General features: G+C 39.8%; 1 protein-coding gene across 3 annotated transcripts in view; it reads right to left on the bottom strand.

Moving 5' to 3' along the window:
- esyt2a (extended synaptotagmin-like protein 2a) overlaps nt 1–23,220 on the bottom strand; it is a 52,949-nt gene that overhangs the window by 19,664 nt on the left and 10,065 nt on the right. For all 3 annotated transcript variants that reach the window (XM_082513689.1, XM_082513688.1, XM_082513690.1), the window contains 6 exons: nt 15,986–16,027; nt 13,828–13,962; nt 13,324–13,400; nt 12,698–12,770; nt 9,864–9,953; nt 99–154 (listed from right to left, as the gene is read on the bottom strand). In XM_082513689.1, the coding sequence (XP_082369815.1) occupies nt 99–154; nt 9,864–9,953; nt 12,698–12,770; nt 13,324–13,400; nt 13,828–13,962; nt 15,986–16,027 (473 nt within the window). The remainder of the gene's footprint in view (nt 1–98; nt 155–9,863; nt 9,954–12,697; nt 12,771–13,323; nt 13,401–13,827; nt 13,963–15,985; nt 16,028–23,220) is intronic.

The following is a 23,220-nucleotide window of genomic DNA, read 5'->3' as shown; positions in this document are numbered from 1 at the left end:
CGTAATGCAAATAACTGTCAATCCAGCCTGTAACACTGCATGACATCCTCAAAAATCACACCGATTTTATTTATAAATAATTATCCGCAGGTACTTACTTGACACCAGGAATGTCCAACATATTTGTGAGCCCAGTCCAATTGATGTCCAGCAACTGAAAAACAGACAAATACTACAATTTAGACTTAGATTTATTAACAAGAAAATTAGAAGATGAGAAAACAAAGCAAAAGGCCATTTGGTGTTTTCAAAACCTCAATGCTTCCTGATGAAAATGTGACGACACAGAAAGATAGAACATGTTTAGACTGGGTTTTTGAAGGTTTCAGAGTTCGGCAAGTCTAAGAATTTTCAGGAAATATGATTAAAAATTCCCTCTGCACTCACGCTTTATAGTGCTTAAAAAAAGCTTTTTGTGCCATACTAAATGTGAACATTTTAATAAAAATTAAAAAATGTGAATGAGTCAATACCCAAATATAATCTCAGCAAAACCACAGATTTATTCTTTTTTCTCCAAATAATAAACCAGACAATTTTCAACTATATGACAGTTCTTAACGGTATACTTTTGTTTTTCATTTCATACAGATGTTGAAGCCAGATGTTGAAATCATGTGCTTCCACAGTGCAGTAGATAACTCTTGATAGGTTGCTAGTTTGACTGCAGCTGGAGAAACATATCCCCCTTAGGGGGGTCAGATCAGGACGGGCATCTGGTGTAAAACTGCCAAATCAAATGTGTGACAAGGGAGCAGCCCAAAGCAGCTCGATGTAGATGCTGAAACAATAAAGAGTCTCTCTGAGATCTTCTCCTCAAAGACGGGAACGGCCAAGGAGCCGAGCTCTAAATTCAGTCGATATAATCGATACGGATGCTTCCCGTGTGAACGCACACAGCACTGACTGCAGGCATTACTTTATGCTAACAAATAATTAGCTGCAAGACATTAAGTCTACATTATAAGAGCTAATAAAAGAGATCAATGTCATCATAACATTTGACAAACTCCTGACAAACAGCGAACTTCCTCTTACTCATTACCACAAAACAAACAGTCAAGCCGTTTTAATTCCCTGTGTTTCTGCTTTTTAGTTTTTCCAACAGTCAGGAAAGAACAATAAATAAATTGTGTAGTAAAATATCACTTGCTGTAAATGTCCTTGGAACATGTTGCACTTTTTGAATGTGTATTACTGCTAATGTCACAGTTACCAGTCATTTCTATCTAGAAAATGATACGAACACAGGTAGCATCTGGACAACAGGAAGTTCAAGCAGTGTGTTTAAATTTAGACAAGATCATATATGTCAGCTGTTAGCCTAACATGGTGTTTGTATACTAGCGTGTGTATGCTAGCATGTGTGTGTGTGTTTTTCTATGATGGGGGATAAAAATGTATGAAAGCTTCAGATGAATCAGACTAACTGTACAGAACAGTAATCACATTATTTACACTATGAAACTTTCTTATCTTACTCAAGATAATCTGGTAAGTATGAGCCGGTCAGCTGCACAGAAACAACAGAGCCAATAATGCAAACAGAAACTTTATTGAAGGCACTGCTATTTAATGTGTTTTTATGACACAGCAGGTTGCCAGCATGCTCCCTTGATGCAAGCGGCAACATGTTCCCGTCGTACAGCAACTGATTCCACAAAAGAGTCGCAAAGGGCGTTAGCCAGGACTCTCATATTCAGAAAGAGAGCTCAACCTGGATTTCTAACCCAGTTATGAGGCTTTTGTACTGGAACTTTAACTGGGTTTCTTGAATAACCAGATAACAAGGAGAAGTAATTAACCACTTTGATTCTAACCCCACATTCCTGACACGCCCAAGTAAAGTAGTATGAAGCCAGTGGTAGTACTTGTGTGTGTGCACTCACTCGCCTGCTTATTCATGTAATGATCTAATCCTCAAATCATGCAGCAGGTCATACAAGTCAGCGTTAGTCAGAAAGATTGAAATAAATCTGTTGCTATGCTATGATGGTTGGTTTGAGTTGAGGGTGTCAAGATATAATTACTAATGAAAACCTCGATAAAAAGGAAAAGGTCCTCTCACTGCAACATCAGACGTCAAGATGGATGGAATAAAAGAGCAGAAGATACGTTAGAGTTTAACCCGTCATCCAAGAAAATCCATCTAAGGCTGCAGCGAGCGCAGGCTTACCACAACTGGACAGCCCAAGACTCGACAGGTAGAGGTGGAGCAGCTGTGATGGAAATACTTGATGACACACTTTGGTCTCTTTAATACCAGATAATGATTTGGATGCGATACCCTACAAAAAAATTTATGCCAACACTTTGAATCATTAAGGCCAAAATTGTTTGCCGTCTACCACCAGGAGGACTCTGATCCAACCATCATGAAAAAAAATACAAACAGTAAATGAATCCATGAATTTACAACTGCTGTGCTTTAAAATGTATCTGTGTAACGCTTTCAATTAAAATGGAATAAACAGATAAAATGACATAAAGGAGACCTGAACAGGTGGATCATGAGTTTCTTCTTAAAGGTATCAACAGTGTCTGAACAAGTCCGACAGATGCAAGTTCAACAACTCGGACCCACAACCTCCAAAGCAAGCCTCTTTTAGTTCTTAGTCTGGACCTGGGTACCACAAACAAACATTGATCAGCTGACCTCAGAGACCTAGCAGTTACAAAATCCCATCGCACACGTGGAACTGAATCCAGGCACATCATTTGGAAACCACTGATCTAGAAACCTGATTTTTCAGAGAGTAACAAGGACCAGTCTCTGTCCTCAGTTTTTCGGGACGACAATCAGCTCACTGATAGTTAGTGTTCACTATCACACGACTGCACTGCATTGCACAGACTCTTATTAGGAAATCATTACATGCTACTTTTAACAAAAGCAATAATATTTTAGTGTCAGGGGAGAAGAGTGCGTCTGCAGGAGTGGGTCAGTATCTGTGAGATAAGGAAACTGTGAAGACGATTATAAAAGAGGATTCAAATGTGAAATGTTGGCTAACATCATTACATCAGAAGCAGACTGAGTAGCAATGAGGGAAAACTGACGTGAGAAACTGGCAAAGTTCTAGCACAGAGTAAGATATATGTACACATAACAGGAAATGAGTCATAATAAAAGCAACAAAACTACGCTTTACAAACGTAAAACTGATTTAAACAATAAATGGATAAAAATCAAATTATACACCTAATAAGACTTCAAAGGTGTGCGTCTTTTCTTCTTTTCAGAGTCATTACCATAAGAGACAAATGATTAACAGCAACGCATGTCTTTCTGTGGCCTAGTTAGCTCTATGTAGAACATGGTGGACCACAACAATGCTCTGCCAGGCTGGCACAGGAAGAGCATCGAAGCAGCTGGGGGATTTCAAAGAACACATTAGAAATGAATGAAATCACAAAAAAAGAGCAAAAGATTCAGAAGTGTTTTTTTATTTTATTTTGAAAAGCAAAGTATAAACACAGTCTGCAAACATGCAAAACTGCTCTCTGCACTGGCTGAGGAGGTTATTTCATTAGAATTCATTTTCACACCACAACTGATTTGAGTGTCATCCAACTGCTATTTGTGGGTTTCTATGCAGGCATCAGGCTGTAGGTTTCACTCTGAGTGAAACCTACAGCGTAGTGTAGGTGTAAGGTTACTCGTTTATCGTTTTTTATGAATGCACAAAATCTGGACTGAATACTGAAATGCTTTCATTTGTTTCTGCGCATCTGCAGTTTAAAGGTGTTTCATGCTTGATGTGCTATCCGTGTGTTTAGCGTGTTTGCAGAAATTTATGTTGACTACAGTCGATTCCCATTGGCTTCTCCCTTCATCTCTCTCTCTCGCTCTTTTCTTTGCTATTTTGGCCTCGACACCCATCGAACAGGTTGTTTTGCATTAATATCATCAGTTGCCATAGACTCAATAAAAAGTATCTTCATTACATCGGCCTCCTTTCTGCTCCACTCCACATGAACAGTGGAAGTATTTTCAGTTTCTCTGAGTGAAACTGAAAATAGAGAAAAAGAAACTTGTGCTACCATAAATGTCAGCAATGCAGAGACTCACACCAACATAAAATAAATTTGAGAAAATTGTTTTTATTTATATAGCACCTTTCTAGACAGAGTCACAAAGTGATGAACATAAGATAAAAAAATAATAAAAGGTAAAACAGACAATACAAAACAGGCACAAATTTTATGAAAAACAGTTTTAAAAAGGTGAGTTTTGAGTTGTTTTTTTAAAACAACTACTGAGTCCACAGTTCTTACGGTTCCACAGTCTCGGGGCCACAGTGGCAAAAGCTCTGTCACCCTTAGTTCTCATCTTAGTCTGTTTTATAGCAAGTAAGCCCTGATCAGATGACCTCAGGGACCTGCTGGGGACATCGGGCTGTATCAGATCAGAGATGTAGGCTGGTGCCAGTCCGTGCACAGCTCTGTAAGTCAAGACCAGGAACTTCAAATGGACTCCAAATTCAACAGGAAGCCAGTGTAGCTGAGATAGCAATGGTGTCACATGTGAACACTTAGAGGATTTTGTCAAAAGCCTAGCTGCAGCGTTTTGCACAACCCGCAGACGATCCAGAGAACCTTTGCTTAGACGCATAAACAAAGAGTTACAATAGTCCAAGCGTGAGGAAATAAATGCATGTACAGCAATCTCCAGTTCAGAGATAAAACAGGGCTTAGCTTAGCCACATTCCTTAAATGATAAAAACAAGACCGAACCAGAGAATTCACGTGCCCGTCCAATGTAAGAGTCGAGTCAAAAGTGACACCTAAATCCCTGATAGAGGATTTAACGGTGATGTAGATATGAGGAGAACCACTCTAAGGCAGTTCCAGATACACCAACCCAATGTTTAAGACTTTCAAGGAGGATGTGGTGGAAACAGTGTCAAAAGCCAATGTGAGGTCCACAGACAGAGAAAAAAAATTAGCACAAATAATTCAAGTGAATTCAAATTATATGTTTTCTTTATTGCATTTATCATGTTCCAATTGTTTTTTGTTCACTGCTATTCAGTAAATATAGTTGTTGAAAGCATTTCTGTGTTTACTTTTCATTTTAAACAAGTTAAATCTGATTACAGATGACCTAATCTCCACTCTGGGTACACCCTGCACAGGTCAGATTGGGCAGGTGGAACGAATTTATAGATGGATGATTACAGACAGACACAGCATTACAGAGACAGAAAATATTCCCCTCCTCTTCTTTAAAATGAGAAATACAGCTTATTGTTCTCACACTGGTTTCGGATCAGATACTTTATGTTGACAAACACCCAAAACCACGGTATCAGCTTCGGACTGAAAAAGTAAACGTTTCTTCAGGTTTCTTCAGTGAGGTGTTTGTGTGAAGTGTGAGAAAGAGCTGCCCTTACTTTCATCTGATCGTAAGATGGTGTCTTACTAACCACAACTTACTGTGTGGACACTGCTAAGCTGTTATTTCGGGTATAGAAAAAAAGAAGATGAAGAATACAGCGTCACTCAGTTTCAGGCGGCATCACTCACTACTAAGGTTGGGTGATTGGACGAATATATCCACTATTGATGACAGGCTGAGCCTTTCGACGATTGTTTTAAAGGGTGATTTATTTATTTATTTGCCAATGAGTAAGTTTGCTAATAATGCTGGTTGAAGCTAAGAGAGGCAATCAATGGAAAAAATTAATAGTGCTGTTTTAATGGCACCCACTTCCAGCTGCGAACCAATGCACCCTCCTCAGACTGCACCCAAATGCAGCAGCAATACATGCACTCAAACTCATAACAGAAAGAAAGAAAGGCAGTTCAGAAAAAAACAAAAAGATTTTATTTAAATACAAAAACCACAATGGTGGGGAGGGAAACAAAGAGAAACTGGTTTCCTTTTTCCACTACAACCATGTTTACAGGCTGTTCCAGTGTTTCTGTGTCTTACACACTCGACCAAACAACAAATACAAAATTAAACAAAAAGTAAGTTAAAAATCAAAATGTCTCTTCCAGTGAACATAAAAGATAAATCTCTTTTTTGCAATTTGGCGCATGTCAATTAGATAAATAAAGAATCCAAAAGTAGCTATTTTAATACTGAAACAAACAAAAAAGAAGGTAAAATATTCCCTTCAAACAAAACGTTTAAATTCTAAACATGCAAGTCCGTCCGTGCATGATTGCATTGCTCCGCCCATCAAAAAGTCTGTGCCTGCGCTAAAATACCGCCCATCCTCGGTTATTGGACCATTTTTGAATTTTTAAACGTCGCCCACTACCCACACTTTATAGCACATTTACATTCTCTTAGCAGAGAAACACATCAGCGATTTATCCTTGTGCTCAACAGAGCCCAGTACTGTAAATCTGATTCATTCAAAGTAAAAACGTCTGCTGGCTGCTGTAGAAGCAAACCGTTCATAGCAGATAAATAGAAATACTGCCGGGTATCATGATTTATGACTTCACCGAAACCACCACAATCTTTTGTCCTGTTATGTCAGGACAGCCAAAGTCAGAGTGGCTGCTATTTAAAACTGCTGTGTCAAAGCGCTGCGTCACTCGAGGACCTGTTTGGATGGTTTGACCGATCTACATGTGTAAAACATGTAAAACCAGCCCTTAGAGTTACGCTGGACAGGTCTGATGTCACTTTGGACAGCATGTGGCTCAGGCAAAAACATCACTTAAATATAACTGTAGCCGTCAAACGCACTCCCACTCCTGTTCTCACCATATTCACATGTGACGGATGACCTTTTTTGGCTTGATTTACCGATGCTGACCGACGTCCATATAATATCCCACAATAGTACATTTTTACATTTTAAAGTTTACAACTTCTCTACACTTTCTTTGTCGTTTGGTTGGGTTTAGGCATTCAGTAATGTTGCTGTAGCTACTATGAAGTGCATGCTAAATGATATGTTACAGTTACTGTATTCGTTGTTACAGTTACTGAAATGTCTGCTGCACTTTTAAGCTGGCGAGCAGTTCCTGGAAGTTTTATATTTATGTTTCATTGCAATAAAAGAAAAAAAAAATTATACAAAGAAAACTGATCAATTCTGTTAATAACCTTCCCTTGGAAGCCAGTTTCAATCAAGTTATATTAAAATATGTTTTCTGTTATAAAACAATTACTTTATACAACTGCAGTCAACCTGCTCACAATGTCAGATGCTAAATCTGTGACAATACTAATAAAGTCTGCTTTATTATCTGAACATTGATGATGTTTTGGATGTTTCTATTATGCATATATATTGACCTGATAATACAACACTGGATAAAAGTGGTGCACCGACTAATGCACAAACCCTGCCCTGTGCAGCGTCGTGCGATGAATACAAACATTTAAACCGACACGAAGCCTCAAACTTGCCCCTGATGAAATCAAAGGCACGAGACACACCAGAATAAACCAAAACAAAGAGGTGGCTGGTGGTTGATACTAACTGACACCAATGCTCAGTTTCCTGATTAGCCGCATTGTCAGAACACAGCTGTCACGCCTGGAGCCAAGCAACCTGTCACAACGCAACTGTGGCACACAGGGAGGAACGGGAAGGAGAAACAACAACAGTGAAGAAATATCAGCAACGTCACGCTCGGTGTGACGAGTTGGTTTATTTGTGGCAGTACAGCAGCAGGTAACCGTCAGTGTGAGGGTTGTTATCGACCAGGTGTAATGATAACACCAATATACCATCTATAGCTGTGGAAGCAATGCTGCTAGTCTGAGTCTGGAAGCACAACTGACAGACATTTTTAACAAGCCAAGAAAGTTCTTTGCTGCTACTACCATCACTCAGCGGTTTAACTAACGATTCCAGGAAATACATATTAATTAAAGGTATTTATTGCAATTTTCTGATTCGCAACAAAGCAACAGAAATCTACCCTATGACACGAGGCACCGGCCAATCACGGGCCTTTATTAGATGTCTTTCAAATGTAGACAAATCTGTCAGAATCTGTGAAGATTTATTTATAAAATCTGCCATTAATATGAACTTACTTAATATTTTGCTATATCAAAAAACAGGATTATGGGGAAAAAAAAAACTCCCGGGCTGCCTCACTTTTAGTTCGGGTCAAAATTAACAATCAATCATTGCGTTACATGCGCAGATGCAAACCTGTGCTTCAGGTGAGCGGTGCCTGAGACAGAGAGAGAAGAGAAAACCTGCACAGTGGGCGGGATTTTCAGATTCTCTCATTATTTCTTTCATATTTTCATTGTTAATGATTATTACAGGTGGGAAATATTTCCTCCTAAATTTTAACTATTGGTGAAACTTGAAACCCACCACACGCTGGAGGAAACCATTTTTCTACTGTCGACATCTGCTAATCAAAGCAGCATGCATATAGCTAGCTTGTAGAAAAACAATAGTTCTTACACAGAACAGCTTATTTGAATAATCAGGTCACTATTTCTTGGAAAGAGACACAGCTGTTGAGGATTTGTTTGTTTTTTTTCCTCGTTAAATACAATTGTTGCACCAGATTGGTGAATGTCATCAAGCTCCATGATCATCAAAAGAGGGCAGGCGTCATCTCTGGAACTGGGCAATTTATAGCAAAATAATCAATGAGGATAAACGACACTACAGAGCAGAGGACAAATTTGGCGAGTGATCTGTTGCTTTGACTTACAAAACTGCACTGTGTAAATTCACACGTTACACATTACTACACTCATTACATCCGGAAGTACAATACAACTAAATCAGGAAGGATTTTTAAAACATCCTGAAAAGGAAAATGATTAAAATGCCTTAAGAGGTGAAAAGCTTCCTGACAGACAGGATCTGACCTTATATGCTTGAAGTGAACACTGCGTATCAGTGTTTGGCTCCTTGCCCTAGGACATCTCTGTAGTAAATTATTAGAAAAGCCAGTTTCTAAGTTGAAGTCCTACAAATACATTTTACAAGAGACAACGCTGATGTCACAATGTCATAATAAATGTGTCAGCAGTCGCTCCTTTTTTGTTAGATCCTTTGTGGTAAAAGATTAGAAGAGGGACCCTGTCAGGGCACTTCACACATATGCAGATGACATAAATGATCTGACAGACTTGAACAGTCTTATTCTAATTCTGCACAAAAACATCTATGAAAATCAAAAATTTGATTTCATTTTCTGGCCTCATCTGAAACTCTTTATTGTTTGATGTATGTTCCATGTCAGCAAAGATCTGCCTGAGCTCTCCACACCTTGTTTGACAGCAGAGAGAGATAAAATCACTTGTAACCGCCCTGACTTCTTCCTGGTTCACATCTGAACCACAAGCTTCAGCGTTTAGTTCAAAACTCCACAAAAGCCTCCTCCTACTAATTCCAGACTGAAGATGTATGTTTATTGAGACAGGGGCAATTTCACATTTCTATTTGAAGATTATGATAGCAAATATTTTTCCTCTGAGTGCCACCATCAAAGACTGAATCTAGAAGAGGGACCGTGTTGAAGCACAGGAAGGAAGGCAGCAGTCAAAGAGAAGGAATGCACTGATAAAGGAGGGCTTGAGTTAGGCTGCCTTCAAGAAGACTGAAGAGAAAAGCGCTGTGGTAGGTGGCAGAGTGCACAGTACCAGCAGGACCACCATCAGGCAAAGAAAACCAATAAGATCTCAGTGATAACAGCTGGTGCTGGTATGCTAGAACTCTGCAAGTTATTAGCTCAAAGCTTGCGTGTGTTTTCATGTAAAAAGCTTGATATTTCCCTTCTTTGCAATGCAGATCAAGGCGCAACGAAAACAAAGCATTTGGGGACTCGTTAATGTAAAAATCTGACCAGGAAACATAATGGAAACAACAAAACCTGAAAGCATTTTAGAGGCTGCCAAAAGTTAAAGTACTCACAGGTTTCTTGAGGAAAAAGACAGAAAGGGCTCCGATCAGAGGGATGTCCCCCAGCAGCGGCTCCATCACCACTCTCATCACTCCATGAAGCTGAACAGAGAAAAAGAAAGAAACATCACAAATGAGTCTTTTGTTTTTTAGCCTGTGATGACCCCCAGGTCTAGGTTACATCGATGAGCCCTAAAACATGATTCTGTTGATCTACAAAGTCCAGCTTAGGTGAATGGATGGGTGGGATAATAAGTCACAGGATTGTCAGTCAGGAGACGGTCTTTCTTCTCCTGTTTGTGTTTTGCATTCAATTTGACTTTTTTTCCCCCCACTCACAGCCCACAATCCATCACAGGTTGCTGTAATGTTTAAAGTAGAGAGAAAGTGATGTTTTCTTGTTACCGTTTTGCTGCATTACGAGAAATAATGACCAAAATCCACCAGCAACAATGAATATTGTGTGAGGACCCATTAGTTTGAGTAGAATCGGATCAATACTGTGGTAAAAATGCACAGTGAACACAAATTGGGCAACGACCCATTAAGAGACAAATTTGATTAAATTCTGACAATTCTTGTTGAACGAGCAGCAATTATTTCAGACTGTGAGTCAAAAATCTGTAAAATACTGAGGAATAATGTCTCTATATAGTTTTTTTTTACCATATATACAGAGTCTATTCAGATTTCTGTTGTGTTCATCCGCGAGGCGTGGGTGGTGGTTGGGTATATGTAATGTTATCCACACAGAACAGTGGAACAGCAGCTCAAAATACACGGTTGGTGAAAGAGGGAAAAAGAACCAGCGAGTTTATTTCCCACTTCCTGCAAGAACACAAAATATAACTAGATCGGCTGTACTAACAGACTCACATATACTGTAATCATTAAGCCTACTGTAATCCTAATTTTGAGGCCCTGAGAATGAAGAAAGTCTGCAACACAAACTTCACAGTTAAGTGAATGTTTCTTTATTTTGGATGCAGGTTTCTCAGAGGCTGCAGTGACTCAAACCTCAGACATGCAGACTGGCCGTCTGTAGCACCAAATTTGGTTGTAGCTTGCTCTGAGTAATCAAATACCAGCATTTTGCACATCGAAACGGGCGTGCAGCGGAAAGACTGCAGATAGCCTCTTGTTTATACCACTTTCCGTCCTGCAGCTCATTTCTCCCTGAAGGAGGATGCTTTAGAAGTCATGTGCAGCTGATAATGCTCCATCAGAGGCCCGCTGGGACGAAGAAGATACCTTTTTAAATAAAAGATGTGACAGCAAAAAAGAAAAGAAAAAAATAAGTCGACAGCCAGCGAGTGGAGGAGAGTAAACCCGAATTGACTCATGAAGCATGATAAGCTCCCAGTTCACATCTTCTCCATTTAAACTACTTATATCTTCAGCAGCCTATGAAATGCTGACACACCGTCGGGGACTGAAGCTCTACAATCTGAGCCAAACACAAAAGGAAAACATCGACTGGGCTTCGTACACGTAGCCATTTCTCTCTGTAAATCTTTGGGTCTTCTCTCCCACTCTGATCTCTGGTCAGCAAATATGGTCTGATCCTGTGCCAACAGCTGAGTGGATAACGTCTCGTTATCAGTTCTGTGTAAACACATGATGCAATTAACTTTCTCCGCAGAGGTCAGTACTTAATGTAGAAGTCACCGCTGGGGTACAGTGTGTGTTTTTAAGTTTTTCATTCATTTGTTTTTTTTAGAAACTGTTACTACTTCTGCTACCACTAGGACTATTTCAAGGATCAAACTTGAATAACAACTTTATGTCCATTAAATCAGCCACTTTATTTATTAGGGAGAATTTCCAGACATTCATTTGTTCCTGGCACCTAAAATTTACTATGTAAAAAAAAAAAATTTCTAAGGCTCTGAGACTCCAGAAATCCACAGTGAGAACCATTAACCACAAATGGACAAAACACAGAACAGTGGTGAACCTTCCCAGGAACGGCCATCCGCCCAAAGTTACTGGATGAGTCGTCATTGGACTCCAAGGGAACGGTGATGACTCATGCAGGAGGTCTTAATTAAATAAATAACATCACTGATTTCCTGTCTCAGTTTTTGCACTTTCAGTTTTCAGACTATTGAATTAATGGACTTGTAGTTTTGGGTACAGCAGTGTGGAGGTTAGCACTGTCACCTTACACCACGGAGTTTAAATCCACCAGCCTTTCTTTGTGGAATTTGCACGTTCTCCCCGTGTCCGCATGAGTTCGCTCCGGGTATTCTGGCATTCTTTTCACAGTCCAAAGACACGCATGTTAGGGTCACTGGTTATAGTAAACAGGCTGTAGGTGTGACTGTTTGTTGATCATCTACACTGGTTATCTATACTCCTACTGGGCCCTGAACTGGAAAAGCAGAAGATGGAGGGACTCGTTGTTTGGGGTGATCGTGGCTCAAGAGTTGGGAGTTCGCCTTGTAATCGGAAGGTTGCTGGTTCGAGCCCCGGCTTGGACAGTCTTGGCCGTTGTGTCCTTGGGCAAGACACTTCACCCGTTGCCTACTGGTGGTGGTCAGAGGGCCCGGTGGCGCCAGTGTCCGGCAGTCTCGCCTCTGTCAGTGCGCCCCAGGGTGGCTGTGGCTACAATGTAGCTTGCCATCACCAGTGTGTGAATGTGTGTGTGAATGGGTGGATGACTGGATATGTAAAGCGCTTTGGGGTCCTTAGGGACTAGTAAAGCGCTATATAAATACAGGCCATTTACCATTTGTAGCAGAAAGTGTTGTGACAACGGACTTTGTATTTTTCATGTCTTTATATGGGATAAATAGCCATACAACTACTGACCTTAACATGTTGCATCTATCTTGGATTCGTACCTGTATACTTTTGATTCCAGCCCTGCAGTAGTACTTTTTGATGTCCACGTCAATTTCTGTATTCCCGACAAAACTGAAAGGAAGGGCGAGAAGAACGTAGAAGGGGATTCATGTGTGTATTCATATGAAGATAAAAATAAAAAACTCATCATGCATTTATTCAGATTTTAAAGGACAAGTTTACACAAACCGATGAGAGTGCTGTACCTCCACCATCCAAATCTATTTGACTAATTTGACGGTGACTTAATCTACATTTGATGTGTCAGTGAGCATTTCTGCATGGGCTCAAAAAACGAGTGCGTGGAAATGTTCCAATCAGGTAATACAACTGACAATTATTACCAATTATGATCCTGAGAAAAAGGAAGCGCACAAAATGAGCACTTTAATAAACATTTACTGAAGTAACGAGTTTTCTCTGTGTGACAACAAACTAAACCACTTGAGTTTAAAAACTCATCAACTGATTCAGACCAAATTAAACAAACTATAGGTTTTAAACGACAGCCTGACGCTAAGATTTGTACATAAGAAGTCATAATTTGAAAGAAACAAGTGCAATTAAGATTACATCACTGGCAAAGTCAAGTAAATTCAACAATGAATGAATCTGAGCGGTCTACCTGATCTGCAGGTCCATGATAACCTGCCTCTTGTCCACATTTTCTGTGTAAACTTTCACTCCATTCACTCTCAGCGGCTGCAGAAAAAAAACAGAGGACATGACAAAACGGAAATCAGACCTGCAGTAAAAGCTTTATTTAATGTTTACTAGCTCTGCATAATTCTACGTGTGAGGTAAATCTGGGTGCGTGGCGAAGAAACTTTCCAGTTCTGATTAAATCAGTTCATGCGAGTCAACGAAGGAGTCACAAATAGAAACATGCGATAAAAGATCTGAACACGTACACTGTGACAGATGGTGCTGCCTAAAACGTCCATGACACTAATTCTCCAGGATTTCCCACAAAGCTAACATCTAAAAATAAAAGTGTTATTCTACAGGCAATAAAAGCCTATAAAACAAAGTGCTAGCTGGTGTATTAGTACGAATAACCCAGATTACAGAAGTGTCCTGCCATGGCCTTTTGGAGTGCATTCACAACACTGTGTTCTTATCTTGTCACCTTGTCGCCCATGTCAATCTTGGTGAAGCAGAAGGTGCTGAGATGAGGGTTGGCGCCCTTCACCGCCGGCTCGATGGTCTCTCTGAACAGCTTCTCCACAAACTGGCAGATAAACGGCCACATCTGCTTCACCGTCTGAGGAAGGGAAAAGAGAAAAATCATGTGGGAGAAAGAATTAGACAGATACAAGACATCCAAATCCCACAGCCCAAAATCCTTCAGCCCACAGCCTGAAGTCAGTCACTGAGCACTGATGCATGCAGCTGCTGGACAAGCCTCATGTTTTACAGCAGACCTGGTGAAAAACAATTACCTGGCATCTCTCTGCAAACGCTTGTGTGTTTGTTGCACTATACCAATTTAGTTCAAATGACAAACAATGCAGAGATCGGTGTACTTTAAACTGTCACTGTGTTTGTCATACTTTAGATTGTCTATACTTACTACTGCAATTGAGAAGCTGTTACCAAGACTCCTGTGTTTCTGTAACTACATGTGCAGCTATTTGCACCATTTGTGCCCAATCTGAAATCCCCCTGACGGGCAATAAAACGTATTGCTTCACATTACATCATATTACATCACACTGTATAATATTATACCCTCACAGCCATTGCAGGTAAACATCAATCAAAAATATGTCTTACAGCTGTATTTCTTATCATCAGTGTTGTGTTACCAACACCTTTGCCAAACGAGGTCATTTTTATAGTCCACGGGATAAAAGAAACCACCCTGCAATTACTCTCAGCTGCTCCTTCACCTGACCTTCAGTTGCTGCTGCTGACGCATTAAAATAATATCACCTCGCAAAAATTCCTTGTGCAATCACAGCGAGAGAAATAATGCACTCAAACTTTGCATGACACTTCTAATTATTACGAGCATTTTGAGTCCAAGTGTAACCGAGTCTCCTGTCACATAACAAAACACACTGAATATGTCAGCATTAATAAGCATACACACTAACGTTACGGATGCCTTAAGAAGTTACCAGATTGTTGCTTTAACATCCATTCACTAAGCCACACTCAGAAATTTCACTACCACAGAAATGACTGAGTCATATTATGAGTGCAAACTTCCCTGTAAAATCCTCTAAAAGTGTAAAAATGCTCTGTGCCCTCAGGTGAACACTATGAACTGCTATAAACCGTCCTTTGATTACAGTGACCAGGAGCATTAAAGGTTCACAGAGGTCTGATGTTATGGCAGGTAAAGTTCTGCTCATTATGACCTATTTGATCCAGATGAAGAAGCAATGAACTGAGCGATATCTGTTGGCAGCGGACGACATGACTTTTCAGGCTTCTGTACAGGAGCACGCTCCTCACTTCTGTGTTTGGGTGCGAAAAATGTAAAATCATCTAATCTGCCTGAGCTGAGCAACGCAGCTACATGTCAAAATCCTAATCTGAGGGAAATGAGGGAGTAATTATCCATCACATACATTCACTGGTGACCATCACATTTAATAAATGAAGTGACATTTACAGTACATTTACTAAATAAATGAGGGTCTTTGTAAGAAATTATTTTTTTTATATCCTAATTTAACATTTATTGAAACATTTAGCAATACTTTAGAAGACATTTGAATCCAATAAAGAGTAAGCCACCAAAGCCCTGGCTGTCCCTCACTCCATCCTCCTATGAAAGGGCCCATCTGTATGGTGATAATCAGAACTATTGATTGCCATGTTACAGGTAAGTTATGGCCATTTCTTTGCTTTAGAGGAGAATACCTCTGGTTTTTATTTGCCTTTCAAATGATTTTCTGTGTTCCCATAAACAGATGTTAAAAAGATATTTTCCTGCTCATCTTCATCCATTACCTTTTTACTGGAAGGACCTGTACACATTTACAGTAAGTGGTGCTCTTCTGATGTTAAGACTCACTCTCTCTCCCTCTCTAGTTCACTTTGCATCTCTCTCCTTCACGCTCTCCCCACCTCCGTGTCTCTCTCTGGGGAGGTGGAAGCACTGGGTCAGGGTCTCTCAGAGCTCCAGATTCAGATCCTATTTATAAACCCTGCCTGTCTGCCTCTGCTAGCTGGCAGACTACTGTTGAGGATGTAAGGCGGTGTGCGAGTAGGTGTCTAAGCACAAAAATTAATTTAAATATAATATAAAGAAAAAAAGAAAGAGGTGTATATACCTTATTCAGCCATTCCACTCTTTCCACATCTGGATAATGGACCTGGAATAGAAGATGGAAATGTATCAGTTAAAAACACGATTTACATTTATTTAAACAGCTCTAATGGAAAGGTCATGCTTTTCTTTAGGCGTGCCCTCATTTGTGTCTCCTCTCCGTTTCTTGACATTACTATAGAGGACGCATTGTTTCTATACTTCTGGTTCACAAACTACATCACAACTACTGTAATCTGTGGCATGAATTTACAGGCTCTTACATTAGGCTGCAAGGTAGAAAACAAAGCAATGAAACTGTAAAAAATAACCTGTAAAAAAATACATATTACATGCTGCTGGTCAAAGGTCAACGAGGAGATAAACAGTAAGGAGTTCAAAGGTCAGGCCACAAAAAAAATTACAGGAAATGCTTCAGTCTGTTTAGTAACTATGAAGAACTTGATATGATAGAACTTCAGTTGAGTTGCTGAGGTGAAAACAAACCAATTGGCTACAACAGACATTTCTCTGAAAACCATCAATGTGTACATCATTGTTTACAAGATGAAAAGCCATCAAAGTAATTAGAGTTCTTCCTCTGGGGAACATGAACATCTGCACTGAATCTCATCCTAATTCATCCCATCACAGCTGAGACGTTGGAGTAGCTACAATAACTAGGGATTCTTCCTAACAACTAACTTGCTAGTAAATACAATATTACATGGAGAGCAAGAAAACACTTTAAAACACAGACCGTGTCAGCACTTTCAGCCCTCTTTTCAAACGTCTACATGCCTGTGCAGAATGAGGTGACATGTTCCACAATATGAATCAGCCTACAAACAACTGTTCACCTTCCAGATCCAAGTGAAGCAGAACTGTGCTGCCGCCTTGAGATCTTCTAATACTCACAGAGACAGAAAGATGTTGTGCGAGTTGCTGCAAAACATCTAAAAAACAAAAAACTATAGTGAACTGACACACCCCATCAACACAATATGAATAATAAGCTTAATGGATTAGCATTAGCAATTACCCCGCTAAATGCCAAACATCCAGCCTATGTCTATGTATGTATTAGGGCTGCCACGATTAGTCGACTAGTCACGATTACGTCGACTATCAAAATCGTCGACGACTAATTTAATAGTCGACGCCTCGTTTGAAGCTTTGTAAGATCCCAAAAGACGCAGGAATAAGTAGCAGGATTTAAGAGTGTAATAACGGACTGAAACAGAAGATGGCAGCACTGCATGTACAAGGATGCCAGCTGCCGTTAAACCCCGAAGAAGAAGAAGTAACCCTGTCCCAGAATTCATAGCGCAGCCCAGCTCAGTTTCCAACAATGGCGGCAGCTAGTTAGTTTTAATATTACTCTTATTATTCTTTCTGGGTCACAAAATAAACATTTAACATATGTTCAGGCGAGAATGTAGCTGTGTAAACCTCAAATATCTGCTCAGTTTATCAAGACGCCACATATTTTCAAAAGCGCTCCGACGTTTTCGGAGACGTCTGTTACCCACTAGCTCGATAGCTAGCTGGGGGCAAGGCTCACTAGAGCCGTGAGAACACCGGACTCCCGGCAAATAGTTTTCAAACCCACCACCGTCTTTGGCTACTCAGGTTAAACATATATAAGTCACTTAGATAACTTAAAAATGTTATTGTTTGGCTTTCTTTAGCATTTTATTTGTTCCTGAGTAAATCGGTTTGGCTGAGATTAAAGTTATAGTTTTTACACAGCTGAATAAACGTCAAGCAGACAGCTGATTATCAGAAGTGTGAGATGCTCCAGAATATACTCCAGTGTCCTGTTATATTTTAGAAAGCAAGGAGTTTATTAAACTTCACCGAAACAATCTGCAAATTTCATTAAAATTTAATAAACTATCATCTTGTATCATATATAGTCTATTCACAGGCCTCTTCAGTAGCTGTGTTGGTGGCTACTGTTGGGCAGATGGGGAACTGTTGAGCCCTGTACTTCAAAAAGAAAAGCAAAAATGTCTTCAGCAGATGCCATTTGGGCTCACTGCTCACGGTGAGAGCTCAGCTCAAGTTACCACTGCTGCTGCCATTAGGTATGGGAAAAAGGGAAAATCCAGCTAGCTTCACTTCTTTTCTTAGACTTCAACTTATTTTAGACGCATGCACTCATCATTTTAGGCTTGAAATGATCCGACTTCAAGCTACAGACCCGACTTGACAGACCTGTACTGCCATCCAGCCAGTCATGCTGGCAGCCTGGCAAAGTGGCTGCTGTATGTTTTCACTAAGTGCAGTATCATTTTCTGACAAATGATGGATGTCTCATAGGAAAATATAACTCAGAGGCTAAGTGCTGCGACATGCCGAACACCAGGATGTCAGTGCAGCAGCATCAAAGGACTTCTGGAGGACAGGGAGTAGACGGTGGCAGACGTGTTACGTAATGGGCACGCTGAGAGGATTCGGGAGAAACACTCAGGCCCGAGGCAGATACACGAGTGGCAGGGGCCACAAACAAAGTCCATTTAAATACAGGCTGGTAAGGCTCAAAGCACAAGCATAAATAAAAGGTTTGTCTTTGCATGTGCTTCCTCATTCAGTGTTTTGCATTTAAGTGTATTTGAATGCTCAAAGATCAAAGTCCATTTCACTGAAAAATGAAATTGACCAAAGCTGATCCTACTCAGGAAGTCAAGGACCAAACATCACAGCTAAGAGAGGAGTTAAGACATAAAACATATATTTGCTTTTGTTCTTATGATTCTCCAAAAGTTTCTAAGATATTTTTAATAAAACTGAAATTGTTATGTGTTCAAAGACAAATCTGTCTTTGAACTTAAAGTAGATCTTAAAGTAGATGTATTCACAACTGTTTCTCACACATGTAAAGTTGTACAAATTAAAGCATAGATGACCTGCGAACCATACGTACTTTGTGTTAAAAATGAACACCTAAATACATGAAAGCCTTCACAGAAATTTAAAGGGACAGCCGAGTGTCTTTATAAACATCTAAATGGGTACAGAGACATGACCGAATGCTGCATGTGTCGCATACAGAAGCATCACAGAGTCACAGAGTCTCACATGTGGCCCAACGTGGCCCAAGAAGCTATCCAAGTTATGCATGCTTTGCACACCATGACCATGCAGTCATGCATCCTACAACTGAAAAAGCTAATGATGGCATCACCATCCCACTGTGGATTGCATTTCCTATGACGACACCATTTTTCTGTTTGCATTTAATGAACCACGTGAACAAACTTCTGTTTTTATACTAAACCTGCTTGATGTCATGCTCACCATTTACTGCCAAGTGTATAGAATCCCATTTACACATGACAGAAGTGCAGCAGTATTGGCACTGATAAATCGGTTCTGAATTCCCTGATTAATTTCACGTGCCATAAAAAGATTAGGAAATAGTGAAAAGTCCATCTCAGTTTAGCCTCTGATGACGTCCTCAAATGTCTTTCTTTCTTCAATCAACAACGCAAACTACCAACTATGTTCAGTGTTCTTTTACATAACACAAAGATAAGAAGCAGATTTTCACCACTAAGAAGCTGAAACTATTTAAAAGATAAATTAGTGCTGTCAGCGTTAATCTCGTTATGTCAGCGCAGGCGTGCAGCTAGTATAGAAAATGGAAAGACAACAACAACAACAACAACATGTGACTAATGCAAATGACTGTTTCTCTGGTGGTTTTTTTATTAGTGTTGTTTGAATACTTTCCCCTGGAATGTCACATGGTTTCTAAGAACCGGGCCCCCTGTCTCAAATTACTAAAACACAAAAAGTCAATACTCCTGTGGGGTTTATGGATAGCGAAACATCAGCATCTTTGAAGATGCCATTATGAGCTAAGCAGGCAAAAGGCTGATAGAAAGAAAATACTGCTACTGCATCCCATTGTTAGTTAGGCCAAAGCACTCCATCAGGGATTAAAGTGGAGCTTTACATGTAAGTGAAATACAAATCATTGTTTGTTTTTGGTGACAGTGTCTTTCTGCGAGTTATTCCAGGTTACACTTAAGGCAAAGCTGCTCCAAATATGGCCCTGACATGTCATTGCGCCATTCTTTCCTTAGTCCCAGCGCTAACCACATCTGTCACATAAACAGTCTGCAACTTGGCAGATGACAGAAAACCAAAACAACAGAGTTGGAACTAGACAAAAAAAGGAAAGTATGACTCATCTGGCCAATAAAAAGCCAACAGCTGAGGAAGCAGAGTTTACTTTTAGGGTAAATAACTGAAAGAAAAATCTAGATTTGGACATCTTGATAAGAGAGTGAGGAAAGTACAGCAAATTACTAATTTTCCCTCATTTATATGAATTACACAGGAAATTAGGTTAGGTACTAAAAAAACTGAGCATAAAACTATCACGAGAGAAGGAATGTGGGAAAGACTGTGTCTGAGGACTGAAACTAAAGGGCAATACAACCTTTTATTTGTAACAAGAAGAAACATTTAATTTATGTAAATGTTTTTTTATTCTGTATTCAATAATGCAGAGTTCTCTAGAGAGTAACAAAACAAGGAAACATATTTATTTCCTCAATAAACTGGGAACATTTTCCTCTTTTAGAGCAACAATGGCAGCACAAGGTCCAGGTAACGGAAGGAAAATGATCTTTCACGATTGTTCATTGAATGTTTCAAGTATAACGTCACCAGAAACTCCCAACGACTGACCTCAGCGTGCTCTTCCTGCAGATTTCTCTCTAAATCCCCTGAATCAGCAGCATGCACTTCAAAAATGCATGAAGGAGCTGATAATCTGCTCAGTCCTCTACTCAAAGTTAAACACAGTCAGCAACATTCCATAGAGTAAACTGGGACCAGGCCAATTAAAAAGTCCTTGACCAAAACATCCAGCTCCAGGTACTCAAAGTAGGTTTGGAGAAGTAAAGGCCTTTATTTTATTACTACTGGCAGTTGTTCAAATTTCCACAAGAATACAGGTGTAAAACTTTCTTGCTACAAAAATCTCCAATGGTGCACAAGTCCTCTGCCACCTGGGGCTTCCTCTGACCCCCATCAGCACCCGTAGACGTCCCACAGTGGAAGCAAGCTGCCAAGGAGTGATAATGTGAGATGGGCTTAATGGACAAGAACACCTTCTTACTTACTTTCTTTTTAGATTTTCAAGTAAAATATTTAAAGTAGAAAGGCTGCCGTAAAAAGGTCAAACAATAATTAACAAAGTGATTTACGGTGAGTTGATGGGGGATTAGAAAATGATTGTAATTTTTTTTTTACCATAATCAAGCTCTAATATAAACTCTGGGGTTATTTTAGCATGTGGAAGATAACACCATCATAAACCTCATCACAATAATGATAAAGTTTCCATTGACAGTTTGGACCACTGCGATTCCCAGTGTCTATTCATTTAAACTACAGAAGACGTTGAAAAGTGGATGTGATGAGACGGTTGCTCCACTGACGGCTATATTTAGGCTGAAAGAGCAGGACCGACCATCATGAGGAAAATATGCATTCATAACTTTTCATCGCACTAACACATTACAGACACACCAATATGAGCCATCACTAATCGTAACTTCATCACAATTCATTGGTGTTACAAATAAGCACCTACGGGTTCTCAAAGTACTGGATAACTTGTGCACACTTTTAAAAATGGAAGGAAATCTAGTTTAAGCAGAACCATTTTCCTCAAAAAATGGCTAAAACAATTAATCAGTTACAAAATACAGTAAATAAAACATGTTTCCTGACAGCTTACAGATCACCGTTTCCCTAAATGTAAGCAATCAAATAAGCGAGTCCTCATTTATTTCAGTAAGACTTTCAGCAAACAAGCAAATCCCGCTTCGTCTAAATGTTGCATTATCATTACTTATAATCCAATGATGAAAATTAGCACTGCTGTAAGCCTTCCAGACTTCCAGTCAAATCCTGTCTGAGAGGTTATACTGAGCAGTGTCTGTCAATATTTTTGTAATCTTATGGATATATTTCTCAAACAGGCCTTCCTGGATTGCGCTTCATACGCCTGCAGCGATACGCCCACACCAGCACAGACCTGCGCATCTTGATCTGCAGTTCTGCTTCCTGTCACCCTGCCCCTCTATACTCAAGAAAAACATGGATCCGATGTCGGGCAACATTTTTGGCTTTCGCCTTGTACAGCAGGTCTTCTGTAAAACCAACAAAGGATTAGCAGAAGACTGGAGCGTCACCTTCCGTCACGTGTGTGCGTGTTCATGCCAAAATGTGCGACATGGGCGAAGAGACTCACAGCACAACTATGCACCAGCTGTTAGGAAATCCTGACACTCCTCCCCAGCCACACCCCAAACACAAAGCATGTCTGTGTGAGAGAGAGCAGGGGGAGGTGTGGGAAAAGAGTAACAAATTCAAATAAAAATGATAGAAAAAATGAAACAAAAAATATATTTTAAAAAATCCTTCTACAGCAGAAAATTCTAAACGTTTGCTCTGTGTCCATCTGGCTGAAATTAAAAAAAAAAAAAAAGTGGATATAATTTAAAAAAAAAGAATAAAAAGTGGGAAGACTGTGACTCTGCACATCTATAAGGTGACAACAAAACAGGAAAATGTGCTTAGTCATGTCCTCTTTACACGACAGAAGATGTCGAAAGGTGGATGTGACGAGACAGTTGCTCCACTGACGGCTATATTTAGGCTGAGAGAGCAGAACAGGCCATCATGAGGAATATATGCATTCAGTTTTAATGCTGTAGGACAGCATGCAACAGCCCCTCTGTAGTCATCAACAATATCCTAACTTGGGTTGCGGCGAACGCACGATATTGCCTGTATGTCACTCAGCTTCACAGAAATTTTTGTTGCTGTTAAATTTTGTCTGTAAGCAAGTGATTACCTAACTGTTAGCCAGGATAGTCCTGGATAATCCGCCTTTTTGACTCTCAGAGTGACCATAATTTACAAATGATACTAGTACCTGACCTGAATATAGCAATTTAGCCCATAAAGTCAATGTAAGTAAGATCAGTTTTCTGATAAACTTCTACACAAGCGGAAGTGTTTTTGCAAATCACAAGAGTCTAAATATCTAAAAGCAGGAAAAGTATCCATGTTCACTGCAGGTTTCAGAAACTCAGCTTTGATCAGGTCTAATTCATTTGCGTGTCTGTATCGAGTCAACATTGCTCTCTAATTTCTTAAAAATAGAGAGCCAATCCACTGGACAGTGCTGCTCTCTACTCCAACTATATTTTAAAAGAATAACAATAACAA

Source organism: Aulonocara stuartgranti, assembly GCF_965226115.1.
Source record: "Aulonocara stuartgranti genome assembly, chromosome: 18".
NCBI lineage: Eukaryota > Metazoa > Chordata > Actinopteri > Cichliformes > Cichlidae > Aulonocara > Aulonocara stuartgranti.
Note: the sequence above shows the minus strand (reverse complement) of the source record. Positions and strands in the feature narration are given on the sequence as shown.